General features: G+C 52.7%; 1 protein-coding gene across 41 annotated transcripts in view; it reads left to right on the top strand.

Moving 5' to 3' along the window:
* Nucleotides 1-19,983, top strand: part of JARID2 (jumonji and AT-rich interaction domain containing 2) — a 258,888-nt gene that overhangs the window by 223,120 nt on the left and 15,785 nt on the right. For all 41 annotated transcript variants that reach the window (XM_081518181.1, XM_081518197.1, XM_081518213.1 and 38 more), the window contains 3 exons: nucleotides 9,536-9,771; nucleotides 14,416-15,454; nucleotides 18,358-18,860. In XM_081518181.1, coding sequence (XP_081374307.1) covers nucleotides 9,536-9,771; nucleotides 14,416-15,454; nucleotides 18,358-18,860 — 1,778 coding nt within the window. The remainder of the gene's footprint in view (nucleotides 1-9,535; nucleotides 9,772-14,415; nucleotides 15,455-18,357; nucleotides 18,861-19,983) is intronic.

The following is a 19,983-nucleotide window of genomic DNA, read 5'->3' as shown; positions in this document are numbered from 1 at the left end:
TTCCTGACCAGGTGTCATTATCCAGTGGTTTAATCTCTTTAGGCCCCAGTTTCCCCGTTTGTAAAATGCGGAGAGCACCTGACTTTTTCCAGTTTGGTTTCAGGACAGGCAGGGATGGAGTTTCATTTTGGGGTGATGGGGAGTTTAAACTTACACTGTGATGATGGTTGCACAAGTATGAATATGCCAGAACCCACTGGATGGTGCACTTTGAATGGATGGATCACATGCTATGTGGATAGCAGCTTACTAAAGAGAAACAAATGTCTGTTAGGACTAAGTGAGGGACGGATGTGTTCAGCATAGCACCCGGCACTTGGTAGGTTTTCAGAAACGGGGTCTGGCTACCGTTTTGTTCCTGGCCTCAGGTCCCATGACTTCCAAAGAACTGTAATACTCTGCAGTGCTGAAGAAATCAAGATAACGTATTAGATTTTCAGAATCTTTAATCAGTTTTGTTGTTCGTACTCGGCTGGGATGTGTTTGTATCACACACATTGTAAATTGAATTGCTGAGCTGTTCACCCAACTGCTCAGTATTTATCAGCTACATTCATCTGGCCTATCTTAAGGGGACGCTTCAGTCACGTGGGAAGTTGTGCTTTTGCCAGAGATTTTAAAGTGCACATATAGGATGTCCTTTCCTTTCCTGCCATTCCTTTCCTGGCTAGGGAGTGAGTGGAAGTGTGTGTGGGACAATGGTGGATCCACACACTTTATTTGGAGAACCTTGAAAGCAATCCTTACTACGATATAGGTATTGCTGTTTTTGGTTTTCTGTACTAATATTTTTATTCTGCATTATTACCCATTCTTTTATAACTTGTAGAGTTAGTTGATCATGTGTATGGAATGCCTTCCAGTTTGATTTTGGTGCACACTTACTTTCAAGCTTTTGCTGTGAGGTCCAGAGGTGGGCCAGAGGTCTTGCCGTTGACTTCAGAAGTGGTTGACCTTTCAGAATTCATCTCCTTGAATGTAGGGCTTTAGGAAACCCCAGGCTGCACAAAGCACTTTATTCATTTGCTCTTCAGAGTTATTGCTTGTCCTGTGCTGGAGTATATCCCATGGCTCTGTGCTGTGTCTTGGTTCTTGGTGAGAAAGCATGAGACTCCTCTCGGCCCACTGCGACATGTTGGAGAACGCAGGTGCCTTGAGTCAGCTGGTGCGGGGACAGGCGGGGGTCAGTTACCATCTGGCCATCCGTCTTGTCCTTTGCTCAGCTCCTTTGGGGGCCAAGTGGGCCAGTAAACCATTTTTCAATGACAGAAGCCATTCATCCTGATTGATGGTCTTTCTGATGCCCTGACCTTTATAGTCTCATAAAGGTCATCCACTCTTTTCAGACTTCGGTATCTGCAGTTATTAGGGTCCTGTGTAAGAAACATGTTTAATTGGCAAATCTGTTCAACTCTGTTTGGTATATTATTGCCCACAGTGTATTCACATTTCTAGATCTTGGTGCCCTGGTAGCCAAGTTTCGATTGAAAAAACATTCCCTGACTTACAGATTCAAGTTCTTATAGAGAGAAGAAAATCCGGTTGGCTTTAAAGATTCTTTTCAACAGGTTTCTTTTTCCTGTTATACAATGTAGCCAAAGTGGTAGAATTTCACTGGGTGGAAATTCCAGAAGGCTTTCAGAACACCATGTAAACCAGGAGAACTTGCTTGTGATACCAGATCAGGGTACACGTGGACTGCTGTAGGTTCCAGCTATTGCTGGGGGCTCCCAGCCTGAGCAAGATCCTGATGGAGCCGGAGCCGACCTACATGTTCTCGCTCTCCAGCTTGACTCGTGACTGCTCTAGCTAAGTCAGTGGAGCTGTTTTGGCCCAGGGCAAACTGGGTTGCAGCACTCACACAGCCAACATTAAAATCCTTTTGAACTGTTGGCACAGGTTGGCAGACACATTCCATTGTTTTCAGACAATAGTGACTCAAAGTTGAACTGGCTCCAGGGAGCAAGTGTGGCTTTTGTACAGTAACAAGGATCCGATGCCAGCCGATTGATGGGGCCTGCCTTCCCGGAGTCCGGATGCCTTGTAATGACATGAAGCTTACATTTAAATATCTGGCTCCCGATCAGAAACTTGGCATGTTCCTCTTTTCCTTTCCATAACACAGTCTTCTCTATTTATAACAATTCTTTTTTCTTTCTTTCTTTCTTTTGTCCCTTCGGGTTGTTTTGGGGTTGACACAGGGAACAAGTCTGACTTGACGTAATTTGGGGGTTGGTCCCATCTTCGACCTTCTGCTGTATGTGTCATGTGTCTGCTGGCAGACCTTCCTGCCCAGCTTTCAGTAATGGCTTTTGTCTGTGTTTCTTTTTCAGGGAGAAGGTTAGACACTGGGTCATCACAGGGTATCATAGAACTTTGGCCAGATGCCATTCAAGGGGTCCTTTTTCCTGCTCACCTGATAGAAAAAATTTCCTGGTTTTCAGATGAAGTGTCTCTGCTGGTGCTGATAATTAGGATGATTGGGGCTGTGCTCTGCTTACGAGGAAGGACTCTTTTGGTTCCTCCATCCATGGGATTTTCAAGGCAAGAGTACTGGCGTGGGTTGCTATTTCCTTCTCCAGGAAATCTTCCCAGCCCAGGGATTGAACTGGGTCTCCTGCATTGTAGGCAGATGCTTTTACTGTCTGAGCCACCAGGGAAGTCACTAAAAAAGAACAACTTTCTTATATTTGTACAGCTCTTTTCTCTGAAGAATGGATAGCGTTTCATGGACTTTTAAGTACTTTAGTGATTCCTGGAGGGCAGATAAGCAGAGGCACTGGTTTGTCCTTCCGAGAATGGAGGCACAGATATGTTTGTGGATCTGGCAGCTAGAAGTCACAACCAGCCAGTCTGGTCCAGCTTGTGTATGGAGTGAGGGTTTTAAAGGCCTGGTGGATCCCCTGGGAATCTTGTCAGGATCTGACTATATGGACGTTGTCAGATGGGGGAACGTGGTTTAGTACAAACCCTCTAGAGGTCCGAGGTCCTCCACAGATGTGAGGTCCTCCTTGGAAAGTATGGCTTTCCGCCTTTCACAAGATCAAAGGTTGCTAGTGAAGCTGTATCTGTAGTGACTTCTCTTGCCCATTTCTTTCTCATCCCCCACTGGGAGCCAATTTGACCTTCTCGGGCCTGAAGTGTGACCCTCAGTCAGAATACCAGCCTTTGGATGTAAAGGTTTTGCTTGCCGTGGTATGGAAACCCTTGCTACAGGCCACTTAGCTTTCAGATAGTGTGTATACAAATCAATATATTTGTTCATTAATGCAGAGCTGTTTGTATCTGAGTATTCAATATAATTTCCTAATACCGTTCCTGGTGATAAACACCTTTTTTCTCTCCTTAAAGTAATGAGTCTGATTATTCCTTTTAATTGGAGGCAGCATGTGTGGGTCCTCTGTACATTGAACTTTCTGTCTCATGTTCACAGGGTTTAGGCTTTTCCTGTGAGAGTGGATATTTTTTCCTTTCCTCTTCTGGAGAATCTTACAAGACAAGACAAAAGATAATTACTTAGAGGAGTAAAACTGCAGGTTCCCACAACACTTAAAATTAATGAGCTGCTGATGACAAAATACACCTCATCTGAGACACCATAATCCAGCAACAATCCTCCCTTCCCCCAGTAATACTTGAGGTGACTTTTTGGCTGTGTTTGCCATTTGGGTGGACAGCTGCTCTAAAATAGCATGCTGGTTACAGAAAGTGGGTTTCTTCAAAAACTCGCCCTTTGTTGCGGATCAAAGTTAATGTTGCTCAATTTTTTATTTTCAAAATTTTGAAAACCTTCCCCTTTCCCAATTATCTGATCAAAATGGTCTTTAGCAGAAGCCTGTCCTGCGGTGCACACTGCAGCCAGTTCAGTTATTATATTAAAGGCATGTGCCTCTCTCCCTTCTGCTGTGATCAGAGGCCCCCTCCCCACTCCTGGGGAGGCAGTTTTGGTGCTGGTGGTGTCAGAGCTCCCGGGGGGCGTTAGAACAGAAGCAGAGCTGTGCCTTCTGTTTCAGATACATATAAGGCCAGTGAACAATCTGTGCTTCTCACCCCTGGATCTCAGAAAGATGGAGCTGGCCAACCATAGTGCCACTCTTGAGTTCTTGAAGTCTCCGCCTAGTAACTGGCCTCACCCCGTGGTTCACTTGGAGTGGAGTGACCAGTTGTGTATGCGCACTGGGGCTCTGCTGTCCCCCAGCCATTGACTCCATCGTCATTGTGGTCATCCCTGCAAACTAATGCCTGCCCACTGCTCCCTCTGAGATCCTCTCTAGATTAATATTTTCTCACTAAATCCTCCAAGCAACCTTATGAGATAGTCAGTTGGAAAACTGAGGCTTAGACAGGAAACCAGTCCAAGGTCATATAGTTAGCAAATGATTTCTCTGGATTCAAATTTAGGTAGCATCATTTTGGAGCCTGGGGGCTTCTCTGGTGGTTCAGACAGTAAAGAATCTGCCTGCAGTGCTTGAGACCCAGATTCCATCCCTCAGTTGGGAAGATCCCCTGGAGAAGGGAATGGCTACCCATTCCAGTTTTTTAGCCAGGAGAATTCCATGGTCAGAGGAGCCTGGTGGGCTTCAGTCCATGAGTTCCAAAGTGTCGAATGTGACTGTGTGACTAACACTAACAAAATTTTGGAACCTGAGCTTTTTGAGGAGTGCATGGCTGTAGAGCTAAGTTCAAGGGCTGTCAGATCTTCGGGAAACCATGGTATAGCTCATAACCAGGGGAAAGATCCAGATCCAGTCTTACTGGTTTCAGGCCTCTTGGTCTCAAGACCTGTTTCTACTCTTAACAACCATTGTGGGGACCGTTATGTTGTGGATTGTATTTACTGATATTTACCATATTAAAATTAAAACTGAGGTGATTTAGAAATATTTACCTATTTAAAAATAACACACACGCATTCCATGTTGATACAAATAATGTTTTCATGTAAAGAACGGGACTATATTCCAGACCCAAAAAGTTGTAGTGAGGGGAGTTGCATTGTTTGACTTGTTTGCAAATCTGTTTAATGTCTGACTTAGGAGATGACAGATACATTCTTAAGTCCGCTTCTGCATTCAGTTGTATACAAGAAAATCAGTTTCAGACAGAGGTGGTTGAAAGAGGGAGGCGCCTTTGTGACAACTTTATTCTTTGATTTCACACCCAGACCCAATCAATGGTAGTTTCTCCAAGGTCAGTTGTACTCTGAACCCATATCGGTGAACTTTTCGTGCACTGTTAGGTTAACATCCACTGGTTTGCCTTCCACCTTGAATGGCTGTCTTACCCGCACACAGTTTTATAATGTCTTATATCGATCATTTGAAAATAATGGTTCACTGGGTTAGCCACCCCTTCCAGTACACTGTTATCGAGGAATCTCCTCTCTGTACTAAACTCATTGGGAAAGTCTTAAGTTTTGAGAGGATTTCAGACTCATGGTGGCAGATACAGATTTTCCAAAATTGTCGTTTTTGCCTGAAGTCATGAATTCAATCATTGGCAGCAAAAACTGTTAGTTAATTTATCCTTGACAGGCTCACATTATTCGTTTTTGAGAAAATAGCTGACAGATAATTCTATCGGTTGTCCTTTCAAATAAAAATAGCATTCCATGAAAAAACACAGCTAGCTTGCAACTTAATCTCAGAAGTGCTTTTCCATAGAAATAGTCATCACAGTGATGTTAAGGAGAAGTGCCTCTGTGTGTGGTTCCATTTTGTCACACAGAGTGTGTGTATACTCAAGAGTCGAGATTTAATGCTGTAAACAATTTCTATTATCACTTTCTGAAGTGAACTGACTTTTTTTTTTAACTGCTAGTAACTGGTAATGAAGAAAGAATACAGTATTTATTCGTATACTTTGGCGCCACTGCATTGATTTGTGTTAAATGTTGCCACTTGGTGCTGCTGTTTATATTTTTTAAAGTTTTATAGAGATGTAATTTAAGTATCATAAAATTGAACCACAATGAACAATTTAGTAGTTTCTAGCATATTCATAGAGTTGTGTGGTCATCACCACAGTCAACTCGAGAACATTTGCATCGCTTTCACCCTGAAAAATTTGTACCCGTTAGGAGTCATTCCCATTTCCCTGAACCCTCCCCAGCTCCTGGCAGCTGCTAACATACCTTGTCTCTCTCTTGTTTTTTTTAAATTAATTCTATTTGCTCATTGATTTGGCTGTGCTGGGTCTCCGTTGCTCTGCATGCTTTTCTCTTTTGCTCAGCACAGGTACTCTTGTTGTAGTGTGTGGACTTCTCATTGCAGGGGCTTCTCGTGGTGGAGCCCAGGCTCCGTAAATGTGGTTCACAGGCTTAGTTGTTCTAGGCACATGGGCTCATTCCTGAGCAGGGATCGAACCCGTGTCTGCTGCAGGCTGATTCTTTACCACTGGACCACCAGGGAAGCCCCTGCTTTCTGTTTCTTATGTGTTGATTTGGTCATTTCATATGAATGGAATCCTTTAATAGGTGGCCTTTCTTTCACTTCCCATAATGTCTTCAAGATTCGTCCTTGCTGGAGCACACCTCAGTGCCCAGTTCCTTTTTACAGATGTATAACACCTTGTTTTGTTTAGCTAAATACCAGTTGATGAACCTTCGGATTTTTTCTCCAGTGTTGTTTATTAATATTTCTGCTCTGACCATTTGTATGCACATTTGTATGTGGACATACTTTTCGTTCCTCTTACGTTCATATCTGGGAGTGGAGTTGCTGGGTCATATGGTAACTGTTTTGAGGAACTTCCAGACCATTTTCCAGAGTGACTGCAGCAGTTTGCATCCCTACCTGCAGGGAATGAGGGGTCACTCTTCATCCTCACCAGCTCTGCCTTTACCTGTGTTTGTGAGCACAGCCCTCCTAGGGGATGTGAAGTGGTGTTTCATGGTCATTTTTGATTTGCATTTTCCTGATGGCTGATCTGTCATTAGCCATCACCATCACTGAAATACCAACACAGTGAAAAAGGGAAATACTTTCAGTATTTTTGACCTAGGAGATCCCATGAAAGGGTCTCTGGGTCCCCCAAGGGTCAAGCCGTTCATTAAGCTGGTAGAAAATGTGGGCTGTAGTTTCAGCATCCTGTTTTTCCTTTCTTGGACAGGACATTGGCACCTCCCCTGTTTGCCCATGAAATGGATATTGCGAGGCAGTGGGAGGCAGCCGGGGTCCAGTTGGAGGTTGCGGGAGGTCTGCTCACGCTTGCTCTTGGGCTGTGTTGAAGCCTGTTCTTCTGCGTCGTCAGGGAGGCAGGAAGAGGTCTTGTCCCAATCTGAGTGTAGTAACCCAAGACGGGCCTTTTACAGAGGCGGCAGGTCGGTCTTCCCAGACAGTCTCCATTCAGGAGCATGTGGTCCCCAGCCTCTGTAAGGAAACCCACACAGTAGGGCTGGGAATAGAATGGCTCGTACAGCCTTGTGGAAAGGAACCAACCCCCAGAAGAAATGTTTGTAACCAAAACTTTTATAACCAGAGAAGTCAATTCTAGAACTGGTACTTCTGTAACAGCAGACTGCTTGTCTTTGTGGCAATAACAAAGCTCAGAAAAATATGAAATATTTAAGATTAAAAAGAAAAATGAAACTTCAGTACTGTTTTTTAATAAAGAATGTGCTCACTGCCTTCGAAAATTGGTGAACGGTCAAGAATTGCCTGGGTTCATGTTCCTTGGCTTGCTTTTTAATCACATTGAAGTATGACTTCTTATGGATGTTGCTTCTAATTTGTCTGGAAAGCAAGTGTAGATACTGCCAGCTTGGGTATGATGGATGGATTCTGACAGCGTGTAGTTACTTTCACTTAGAATAAATGCCAGCCATTCAAAGCTCTCCATTTTTCTGAAACTGAGAGTATCGGACAGAGCCTTGCACAACACGGGTCATACACTGTGTTTTGATGTGTCACATGGGCTTTACCTCTGGGTTGAAAGTCTAGTTAGAGTGTGTGGTCGCTGGGGGTGGGGGAGATCAGGGTTTATATCCAGTCCAGGTACGGAAAATGTGAATCTTTTAATTATGCCACGTACAGTGTAATAACACATACACTAAAGAGGCAAATCTAAATCGAATCAGAAAACAATTAGGAGGAAGCTTCGAGGATTATCTTACCATGTGAAAATATAGGAAGGACTTTCTAAGCAAAGAAAGTTTGAAAAATAGGTTAGCCAATTTAGCAACATAACAGATGGAAAAAGCAAATAAGAGGAAACTTTATCTGCAGTATACGAGGCATAAATGTGATGTAAAGGATGCTTGTACACATGGGGGTGAGAGAAAGCATTCAAGGCCCTGAGAAGTTCATCTCAGAAGACAAGACTGTTGTTGTCTCGTGGCCCTGCGTGTTGAACTTCTATGTCTTTAAGCTTCAGAAAAAAGTTTCAGCTCAGAGGAGGAGGGGTTTTCTCTTTACAGTTGCCTGGTCCTGTGCTGCTTTCTGCTGAAATTTGGCAAGGCCCGGTTGGGTTGTGGCAGCCTTGGCGCGGAGGTGGGCAGGGGGACACAGTGACCTTTCCAGGCTGCTTTGTCGGAAAGTGCTCCAGGAGCCTTTTTAAAATGACAGCCAGTAGGGCCCACTGGCTTCCCCAGCTGTTGTGCCTGGAGCCCATGGGGCCGGGCAGGCCAAGCACAAGTCTGTTCAGGAGTGGAGTCCCAGCTGCAAGCAGAGGGGAAGACTCAGGGCAGTGTCACCACGGCATTGCCTGTTAAGACTCCGAGCTCATCTCAGCTCCCTGGGGGTGGAGGGCGCGGTGGGCACCCAGGGAGCTGGCTCTGAGCGCCACCTGGCAGTCAGGGAGAGGGTGGGCTTGGGATGCAGCCGGACCTTCCGATGGTGTCCTCTGTGAAACAGGTTCGAAGACAGGTCTGGTCCCTTTGGGCTCAGAGGCTGAGTGACTGCTCGGCTTGACTGCGGTCCCTAGACTGAGAGCAGGCACTTCATACTCGTAGGTGCTGTGACCCCTGGAGTAGAAAGGGGTCTGGCTCAGGGCTCCCGAGCCCTGCTCCCCCTCTTCTTTGGTCACCGAGGGGTCAGGCGAAGCAGCTGCATCCTGACCTGTGTCCACCAGCCAGATCTGCAGCCTCACATGGCTTAGTTTAACCTCTGGATCCCCTCTGTCTTCATGCGTGAGGTGGTCATGCTCTTGGAATGTGACCAGTTGGTTTTTTCATTTTAATTCTTCTCTTTTTGTTTAAGGTGTGATGTTGATACTCTAAGGGCTACTGTATATGTGTGCATGTGTTTACTTTTTTGTAGCGATTTTTAAAAAACGGATTTTCCAATTGTTTCAACCAAAGCTCCTAATTCCTAAGCTGCATTGATAACTTTTCTTGGGGTTTCTCTGTGTTTAGGATTATTCCTCTCCTTTGTGGTCATTTTGTCTGGAGGTTGGGTCTTGAGATTCTGTGAGATGTGATGTTTGTCCAGTGTGTCTTCCCGTTCTTTCTCCTCCTGTCTGCAGGGGTTTGGGGTACCCGGCGGCAGCAGGCTGCATCCCCTAGTGACTCTGTCCTTCCTCCGTCCTTCCTTTCCAGTTTTCAATGGTTCCAGCAGGTCGTCCCGGGAGAAGGACCCTGTTCAGAAACACAGAAGCAAAGAGGCCACTCCGGCGAAGGAGAAGCACAGCGAGCTGCGGGCCGACGCCCGGAGGGAGCAGGCGTCCGCGAGCCAACCCCCCGGCGCCCCCGCCACCGGCTCCTCGGCCAGGGGGCTCGCCGCGCACCACCACCTCCCCACTCTGCATCGGTCGGCTCAGGACTTACGGAAACAGGTGAGGACCGGCCCTGCCGTCTGGGGACCAAGGCCTGGCCCAGAGGTGCCAGCCCTCCCGCCCGAGGCCACCTCCCCGTTCCACCAAATTCGCTGAAGGGCAGTGTGAGGAGCAGCCCAAAACTGTGCATGATTCCAGGGCTCAGAACGCAGGAAGGGGTGCTCAGAGGTGAGAGAACCACGACCGGGACACGGGTGCCCGCGCCTCTCCTTGGGTGAGGATGCAGGAGGCGGGCGTTGCTGGAGTCGCGTCTCCCCAAGGGGTGCTGCTGGGCCCGCGATCCCGGCCCTCCTGTGCTGGGGTGTCCTGGAAGGGCAGCGAAGGGACATCCCCCTATTACCCCTGCCCTGCACCAGGGGAGGCCAGGGGTCCTCAGGTGAGGCTGGGAGCCACGCATTGCCTTGAAACAGGTCTGCAGCCAGCCTGGATGTGAACTGTCCCTGACAGGCACTTTGGCGGCTTGTGGCAGGACTTCTGAGTGGCCTGCAGGCGGTGATGAGATGGAGATGGCCGCAGGGGACCCTCTCCCCGTCCCTCGCCCCGAGGCCACACATGCTCTGCCCTCCCTGCCCCTCACCCCCCCGCCCCAGCAAATTCCGGGGTGAGATCCAGACCCCCGATTTGGTGGGGGCACCTGTTCCTGCCCTCGGACGAGATTTCTCAGGACCCAGGAGGGCGACAGTAGGAATGAGAGGGGCCTGGAGGCGCGGTGAGATGGGCACCTGGATATGGTGGCATCTCGTTAACCTTCTGCTCCTGTTGTCACCGCATCTGGAAGTCGGTGAGCTCTCCTCACCGGGAATCCTGTCATATACAGTTACAATCGCCCTGGGTGGTATGGGTGGACTGGACATTGCCTGGCAGGCAGTGCGTGGAGTGACTAAAAGATGCTCTTTGTGTGAGGGTTGGAATTCCTCCTTCTGCCGAATTGTTCTTTCCCTGTGGTCTTTCTCATTCTTGACAGTGTAAGGAACCACTGTCTCCAAACATGTCGCTGTTCACACACATACAAAGAACTGTGTGTGTATACGAGTATTACTAGTCTCAACTGTGAGCCGTCAGACCTTCCTCAGTTGTCAATTGGGGTGGACGAGGCGAGCATCGTTGTGTTTATGTCTCCACGGTCCTGAAATCGCCACTTCATGCTTTGACGTGTTACCTTGAGATTAGGCAGGTGGACTTTGCATACTGTCCACTGAAGTTCCTGCAGCACAAATCTGTTTTCCTCATGAGAACACTTGAGCGTGGAATTGACCTTCCTAGCTGGGCTCCCAGTTTTCAGGATGTAAAGCGCAGGACACACTGTCCATTTGGTGTCTTGAGTCCTCATTCCATTTCCAAAGCCGTTGTCCAGACTGGTCCTTGTGCAGAACTTCCCTCCAGATCTTTGCTTATGAAGGAGAACAATTCTGAAAGGGTCTGGAGTGGACAGGGACCCATCTGAGGAGCAGGACTCTCAGGGTGGAATGAATCTCTCCCTCAATCTCTCTCTCTCACTTTCACACTCATGAGACTAGGTTGAGTAACCCCCTCCATCTCGGTTGGTCTAGACTCATCCTCAACCCCCAGTGCCTGCCCCTGAGTTCAGGGTTTCCCTTTGTCACTGAACAAGAGGGAGTCATGCAGTTGGAGGTGAGAATTGAGGGAGTAGAAGGTACCCCCTGCTTTGGGGTGGCCCCAGCCCCTGCTCCACAGCAGGCTCTCCACCTGGAAGTGGGTGAGAGACCTAGGCAGGGCAGACTGCATCATCTGCGTGACTGTAGGAGCCTGGCTAGTTTGCGGGTCCAGGTCTTGTAGGAGGGGGGTCTCCTGCCTTCCCTCTCCTGTTGAATCCCCCGGGTGGGATGACCCAGGACTCCCAGTGCTAGCTGGGCTCTGAGCATGACCTTCACCGAGACTTAGGCTGTGATAGTTAACCTGCCTGGGCCCTATTGTTCATTTGGAGCCAGTGATGCCAGCTCCTCTCCCAGGGACATGGTGGGACATGAAAGGGTAATTTTGATACCATCAAATCCCATCAGTTAAGTACTCTGGGGAGAGGAAAAAAAAGGGTCACTAGAAGCCAATTGTAGATTCCTTTGTAACAGCCTGAAGCAAGTGATTAGAATCTGACCTTTCATCTTTTCAACTGCATAAAAGACAGAGGCCCGGAGAATACTCGGATCTGTAATCTCAGATATGGTTAATTTTTTTCTGTCGGCCTGAAAGGAAAGATCAGGGGTTGTATGAAACGCAGGTGACGGGGTGGGGGATCCCTGCGTGGGGGTGCCGCTGCCTGCCGGCCCCGGGGCCCCGAGAGCTCGCTCTGCTGTTGAGGACGGCCCCGGGCTCGCGCAGTGCTGGGTGGGTGCCTTCCTGAGAGCCCTGGCCCCCGGGACTCGGAGCCCGAGAACTCTGGGTGCGGGGCCTCGCCAGCCTTCCAGCTCCTATTCTCCCGAAGGTGCCAGGTGACACAGGCGTGTTTAACAGCCCTGGAACTGCTCCCGGCTGATGATTTGAATGTGTGGTAGGTGTTCGACAAAGGAGCATTTCCTCAGTAGTGCTTACGTGGTGTGCAGCAAAAGAGAGTAACGAATTTAGGGTTAAGAAACAACGGTTCTTACACCAGGACAGGGCTTGGAAATGGTTTCCAGGCGTGGTGAGGAGGGTTTTATGTCCGGTGGTGTGTGGGGGAAGCCAGGATGCAGCCTCTGTGGATGGTGAGCTGCGCCTGGCAGGGTCGCCCCCTTGTTCTCATCTGGGCGCTGAGGCTGGGCCTTCATGGGAAGGAGAACGCCCGCTTGCGAGGGCAGAGCGGGGGGTCTGCTGAGCTGTGGCGCCTCTAGGAGAGTGGTCACGGTCACATGTACAGCGGTTGTGAAAAGTCTTGACCAAGTGAGATGGAGCAAGGAGGTTGAGCTTTTCAGACCAGAGAATGAGGAGTATTCTTTAATATTCTGGAAAATGAAAAGCACCCAGAGAGAGATGTGAGAGGCCCGCCTTGCCTAGAAGAACGTTTCAGGTCTTCGTCAGGTCCTGAGGGGAGTCCGGGTTGCCCTTTGTCACTGGGGATGTGTGACTCAGTTGGGGGCCCTTGGGAGGGCGCAGGTGCTGTGGAGGCCTCGGGGCCTGACCAGGACGCGTCAGCCTCGTCCCTCTGCTCACTGACTCCCAGGGGCCCGCCACACCAGCAGGCCTGCCCTCCCGTCCGTAACTCTGCTGCCTGTCCAGTGGATTCTGTTCATTTAGGCTCATTTGCTTTTTATGTTGAATTTTGAGGTCCGGATGCACTTCCCCAGCCAGCAGTGTTTCTCTTGGGCTCCTTTTCTGCTGCTCAGAGCCTGGGCAGAACCACTTGACTCAATGGCTCCCTCTAGTAGGAGATGGAAGAGTGGCAGTTGAATTCTGGTTGAACTGAGGACAGCTGCGTGTCTGTGCACCTGGGGTAACCTGAGCTACAGGTGCCAGGTGGGTAGCAATGGGCGACACCCCACTTCCTGCAGAGGTGGGTGATATGGTGTCATTCCCTGCCCCCCAAACCAGCCCGGCGGCGGCGGCTCCTGTGGGCCTGTCATCATTCTTCAGAAATTAATGCTTTTCGGGTGTCACTCCCTGGTTTCTCTTTATAAATGAGGGTGATTTCTGTGTGTCACAAAATTCTTGTGGTGTCCAGGCTGTGAGGCAGTGGTGAAGAGCGACTGACCATTTACCCCGTTCCCAGAGTCCACTGGGAACGTTTGTAGAGGCGGGAGATGGGAGCCTCCTGTGCAGAAGAGGCTGGGGTGTCAGAGACATGAGGGGCGTCCAGTGAGGTGCCAGGTGACAGACGTGCCACGGGTGACACACAGATGCCCACTGCTGGCAGCTGCCCCTCTGGGCGTGAGCCTCTGAGCCCCATGAGAGTGCTTGTTCTTGTCTTCCTGTGGCATTTTTTATTTCACTGTCAACTTATTTAGCGTGTATTTTACAGTCCTGTGGGCAGATCATGCTGAAATACATGGAGCAGAGAAACAGAACAACCATCTTTTCTTGGAATAGGGGTGTGTGTGTAACCATGTCTTTTCTTGGAACAGGGGTGTGTGTGTTTTGTGTGTGTGTGACCATGTCTTGGAACAGGGGTGTGTGTGTGTGACCATGTCTTTTCTTGGAACAGGGGTGTGTGTGTGTGTGTGCATGCGCTGTGTGTGTGTGTGCGCGCGCGTGCATGCGCCCGTCCCCTTATCAGCACGACCTTGTGATGGTGTTGCTGTTATTGAACAGGGGTGTGGGTGTGTGTGTGCGCGCGCGCGCACGCGTGCACGCGCCCCTCCCCTTATCAGCACAACCTTGTGATGGTGTTGCTGTTATTGAACAGGGGTGTGTATATGTGTGTGTGTGTGCGCGCACGCGTGCATGCGCCCCTCCCCTTATCAGCACAGCCTTGTGATGGTGTTGCTGTTATTGAACAGGGGTCTGTGTGGGTGGGTGTGTGTGTGTGCGTGCGCGCCCCTCCCCTTATCAGCACAGCCTTGTGATGGCGTCGCTGTTACCGGCCTGTTACTGGCCTGTGTCGGGCGGTTGGCAGATGGCATGGGGGCCGCACCGGGGAGCAGACGGGTGTGCGCGCCCCCGCCGGGCGCGGCCGCGGGCGCTGACTGTGCTCTCTGCTCCTCCCGCCGCCTCCAGGTCTCCAAGGTCAGCGGAGTCGCCCGAATGTCACCTCTGGGTACAGGTGCAACCAGTGCCAAAAAGCTGCGCGAGGTCAGACCTTCACCGTCCAAAACTGTGAAGTACACTGCCACGGTGACCAAGGGGACTGTCACGTACACCAAAGCCAAGAGAGAACTGGTCAAGGAAGCCAAACCCCACCACCACAAGCCCAGTTCCGCTGTCAACCACACAATCTCAGGGAAAACTGAAAGTAGCAATGCAAAAACCCGCAAACAGGTGCTATCCCTCGGGGGGGCGTCCAGGTCCACCGGGCCCGCCGTCAATGGCCTCAAGGTCAGTGGCCGGTTGAACCCAAAGTCGTGCACTAAGGAGGTGGGGGGGCGGCAGCTGCGGGAGGGGCTCCGGAACTCCAAGCGGAGGCTGGAGGAGGCATCCCCGGCCGACAAGCCGCAGTCACCCCCCAAGAAGATGAAGGGGGCTGCGGGCATGGCCGCCGAGGGCCCCGGCAGGAAGGCGGCCCCGGGCCCCGCCGAGAAGGCACCGCTCGGGGGCCCCGGGAAGAAGGAGGTGCCCGAGCGGAGCCTGGAGAGGAACCGGCCCAAGCGGGCGGCAGCCGGCAAGGGCCCGCCGGGCAGACAAGCACACGGCAAGCCGGACGGCAGCGCCCCCTGTGAAAATCGTTCTACCTCGCAATCGGAGCCCCTGCCCCGGCCGCACGAGGGGGCGGCCAAGGCCGAGAAGGGGGCCGGCAGGGCCGGGTGGGCGGCCATGGACGAGATCCCCGTGCTGCGGCCGTCGGCCAAGGAGTTCCACGACCCGCTCGTCTACATCGAGTCGGTGCGCCCTCAGGTGGAGAAGTACGGCATGTGCAGGGTGATCCCACCCCCGGACTGGCGGCCCGAGTGCAAGCTCAACGACGAGATGCGCTTCGTCACGCAGATCCAGCACATCCACAAGCTGGGCCGACGCTGGGGCCCCAACGTGCAGCGGCTGGCCTGCATCAAGAAGCACCTCAGATCTCAGGGCATCACCATGGACGAGCTCCCGCTCATAGGTAAGGCCCGCGGCGGCCGGCCCCACGCCAGCTCCTCCGGGCGTTCCTGGGCCCGGGGGGAGTCCGAGCCGCGCTTTCTGCAGGTCAGGGTGGTCCTGTGCGCATCCCCCCCTCGCCCCCATACACACACACACACACACACACAGACATACACAGGGCCGCACCTGCTGGCCTCCTGGCTGAGGCCGTTGTGGTGTTCGGAGAGGGGGCAGGACCGCTGCACCGTGCCTTCGTCTGCCTGGGCTGCCTTAACCAAGTACTCAGGCTGGAGGCTTGACCTGCAGAGAGTCAGTTCTCACGGTCTGGAGCCTGCAGGTCTGAGATCAAAGTGCTGGCAGGGTTCGTTTCTCCCGAGGCCTCTCCTCCTTGCCCTGTGGACAGCTTCCTTCTCCCATGTTCCCACCTGTTCTTTTCCTCTGCACACAGAGTCCTGGCGTCCTTTCCTCTTGTTATAAGGACACCAGTCACATGGGGTCAGGGCCCACCCCGATGAGTCACGGCTTTAAGGACTGTCTCTAAACATGGCCACACTTAACGATCTCCGTGCACGACTCTCTTTTGGTGGGTGGCACTTCGGCCTTTTCTCTCTCTCCCCTCTTCCTTCCTTGCTTCTCAGTTTTCCTGGTGATAACTGGGTCCCGGTGGAGCCCGTAGGTCCCGGAACACTGTGGACCCTGGGCGTGGGCACAGCTCTGCGCTGAAGCAGTGCTCACCTCAGTGACTGCTTTTGTGAACAGGCCAGCTGGTGTGAGGGCCGGGCCCCGGGCAGAGTGCACGCACGGCCCTCCCAGAATCCCCGTCTCCCTCTTCTTCTGCGGGTTCTTGCACCTCCAGGATTAACTGCCTCCGTCGGGGTCAGCCGGTTCTGTGGAGTGGTGAGCTCACACACTTGCCTTCCGGCTCAGGACCCTGGACGGGAGCAGCGCGGGGCCTGCCTCCAGGTTGGAGTAGCCTTTTGAACAGAGGGAGCAGAGGGGCTGATATCGGTCATTTAGGTGTCGAGGTGGGCAATAAGATTGGTTTCCTTGCACCGTGGAGGTTTCGCTATTACTCTCAGCAGATGAGAATCACTTAAATTGAAAGAATGTTTGGTTTGTGGTCCGCTGTCACGGATGTGATCGGAGGTGACACGGGCTTGGGAACTGGCTGAGGTGTCAGCATCTTGGGAGTGCCGTGTGGGCTGCGTGGGAGACCCGGAACTGCAGTGGGGGCAGCAGGTCTTCTGAACAGTCAAGGCATCAGGTGACATCAAGAGGGCACCGATTTTCCATTCAGAGTAGGTTTCCTGAACCTCGATTCCCATGGCACCAGAAGCCACGAGGATGTGACTGGGGGTGTGTTCACACCGTTGCTGTTGGCCCAGGTGTGAGGCCCCATCAGCGTGGGAGGGAAGCTGAGCTGGCCTGTCACCCGCCTAGGGTCTTGGCTCTGAGCTCATCCTGCTCACAGTGTGAGGGACTTAGTTTTGAAGGAAATTTCCCAGAGTCCACAGAATGTCTGCTCCTTCTCTGGAAAGGTGGCACTTTTTCCCAAAGCATCCCTGTGGTCCTGAGAGTGGGTTGATCAAACCAGGTGAGGATTGACATGATGCCTTTGCGAGTGCTGGTCAGGTTTTCCGTGCTGTTGGCTTACAATGGTGACCTCCTTTCTGGTCAGTCTCTGGTCTGACCCACCTCCCTGTCCCTTGGCAGGTCCAGGAGGTGCCCCGACTGAGAGCAAGGCCTGCCGTGCATCTTGGAGCCTTAGGCCCCTGCCGGCCAGGGTGGGGGCAGGTCTCCTCCTTGACGTGGCCCCCGCTGCCCTGCTGGCCTCAACCAAGCAACCAACCCCAGCGTCCCGCCCGGCGTAGCAGATGGACTCGGGGTGCCTCTCACCCATCCCTGACGTACTGGCCAGCTGGACCCCTGTTCTCACACAGCTGGCTGAGGTGGTCCGATGCTGTTCTCAGGAGTCCCACTGCTTTTCTTTATTTTATATAAATGTGTCCCCATCCTCTAAAGATAGAAACAGTCTTAACGTTTACTTTGCTCACCTAGCATCCTGTGGGGTGTTTACCTCCTAACAGCCAGTGGACGATTATTCTGGAAGATTTTTCCTTTTTATTGGTCAAAGCATGGTTGCTTTTCCAGTTCCCATTGAGACAGTCACTGGGCAGCACTCACATGTCTCCTCCGAGTTTTGACATGGTTTGTACAGTTTGAGCGAGAGACCAGTGAGAAGCAGCCCGTGCACCTTCGGAGAGGAGCAGGGCTCTGTGTGAGCGGCCATGGGAGGAGCTGAGGGGCGGACAGACTCCCGCCTGCCCTCGGGGGCCTTGCCCACTGCCTGGACATCCTGGGGGCTGAAGGGAGGTTACTGTGCGTGTGTGTGGTGGGGGGAGGGTTGGGAGGGGCATTGGGACTGACAGCACGCACTGGGTGCGTACGGTTTCCGATCCCACAGCCATGCTAGGCGATGCTGGGCTGCAGAGGTGGCCGAGGGCATGGCCTAGGCCCTGCCAGCCCTGCAGGGAAACCCTGCTTCTTGACTTGTCCCCCGCCTCCGGGGGCGTGAGGGGGCATGCCCCTTGCCCCTGCTCCAGCCATGCTGGGCTCTCCGTCCCCGGGGACCGACTCTCCTTCCTTTCAGGCCTCTGCCTAAGTGCCCCCTCCTTGGGGCTCCCTGCCCAGACCACCCTCCTGAGTCGGTCGCTCCTCAGCCTGTCCTGGTCCATTTACCATCCTAGTGCTAAGATGGTCTCTATAGACTGAGTGGCCCTGTTTGCCGCTCTGACCCCTGGCCTGATGGTCTCCCTGGCACGTGGTGGGCACTGGGTGCCTATGGACTCTCAGGTGATGGAAGGCGGTCTTGTTCAGAGCCCATTTCACCCACTGTCACTATGTTTTCTCCCCTCGCCGTCCCAGGAGGCTGTGAGCTCGACCTGGCCTGCTTTTTCCGGCTGATTAATGAGATGGGCGGCATGCAGCAGGTGACGGACCTCAAAAAATGGAACAAACTCGCAGACATGCTGCGCATCCCCAGAACCGCCCAGGACCGGCTGGCCAAGCTCCAGGAGGCCTACTGCCAGTACCTGCTCTCCTACGACTCCCTGTCCCCCGAGGAGCACCGGCGCCTGGAGAAGGAGGTGCTGATGGAGAAGGAGAGCCTGGAGCGGCGCAAGGGGCCCCTGGAGGGCCACACGGAGCAGGACTACCACCGCTTCCACCCCCTGCCCCGCTTCGAGCCCAAGAACGGGCTCATCAACGGTGTGGCCCACAGGAACGGCTTCCGCAGCAAGCTGAAGGAGGTGGGCCCCGCACAGCTCAAGACGGGCCGGCGGCGACTCTTTGCTCAGGAAAAGGAGGTGGTGAAGGAGGAGGAGGAGGAGAAGGGCATCCTCAGCGACTTCCACAAGTGTATATACAAGGTAGGGCCCGCGGGCCTGCCGTGTGGCCTCGCGTGCACATTGTGGGCCGTGGGACCCTCGAGACCCCTGACCACCGGCGCTGGTCACGTCCCTTGTAGAGAGAGCTGTCTGCAGTCTGGGACAGAATGAGTGTCTGGACCAGGCCCCTGGGCACCTAGCTCTGGCCTTGGCGTGGTGCTAAGTCGCTTCAGTCGTGCCTGACTTTGTGCAACACCATGGACTGTAGCCTTCCAGGCTCCTCTGTCCATGGGATTCTCCAGGCAGGAATACTGGAGTGGGTTGCCTTGCTCGGATCTTCCTGACCCAGGGATCAAACCTGAGTCTCTTACATCTCCTGCATTGGCAGGCGGGTTCTTTACCACTGTGCCACCTGGGAATCGGGCTTCATTAAATGTGTGTTTTTGTACACGTGTGCCCGCATGCCAGGGACGCAACCCGGGAGGCACAACTCCTCTTTCCAGAGGCCGGGGCTAGGGCTTCTCATACTCACAGGGACCTGGCCCTCCACCGCTCCCGATCACACCCCACACAGCTCGGCAGGGCTATGCTGGTGCCTGTCTGTCATCACGGGTCTCCTGGGGAGAGGGCGGGAGAGGACAGGGGTGGGCAGGTCCCTGCTTCTGCCCACGCTGTGTACCTACCCAGCCATTCCAAGACCCCCTTCTCCAGGGATCAAGGTGGTGTCCCGGGGTCTCCCTGCTTGGCAGCCTGGCTCTGTCCACAGAGGCTGGGCTCCCCCCTCCCTGGCCCTCCAGGGTGATTGGGGCCCAGGCTGGGAGGGGGCACAGGACCCCCAGCCTCGATCAGTTCCGCAGGCTCCAGGAGAGCAGGGCCCCTGCGGAGGTCTTGGTGGCCGTGCCCATCCGCGTGAGCCTGGCCGCGGTGAGGAAACATGCGGTGTTGGGTGTCTGTGCTTCTGCCCTAAGTCGGGCCCCTTCCCCCTGAGTCTGCGCTCAGAGATCCCCTCCGGCCTCCCCCTGCCTCTCTGTCCTTGCCTCGGTTGGCGTCCCACCTCCTTTCTGGGGAGAGATGCCTGCTTGCCTGGAGCTTTCCCTGTGACTGGACCCAGGGAAGGTTGGGTCTGCAAAGATGTGGCTGCAGGCTGGTGGCCGTGACAGCTGTG

Source organism: Giraffa tippelskirchi, chromosome 8 (genome assembly GCF_054371585.1).
Source record: "Giraffa tippelskirchi isolate mGirTip1 chromosome 8, T2T-mGirTip1v1.2.pri, whole genome shotgun sequence".
Classification (NCBI taxonomy): domain Eukaryota; kingdom Metazoa; phylum Chordata; class Mammalia; order Artiodactyla; family Giraffidae; genus Giraffa; species Giraffa tippelskirchi.
Note: the sequence above shows the minus strand (reverse complement) of the source record. Positions and strands in the feature narration are given on the sequence as shown.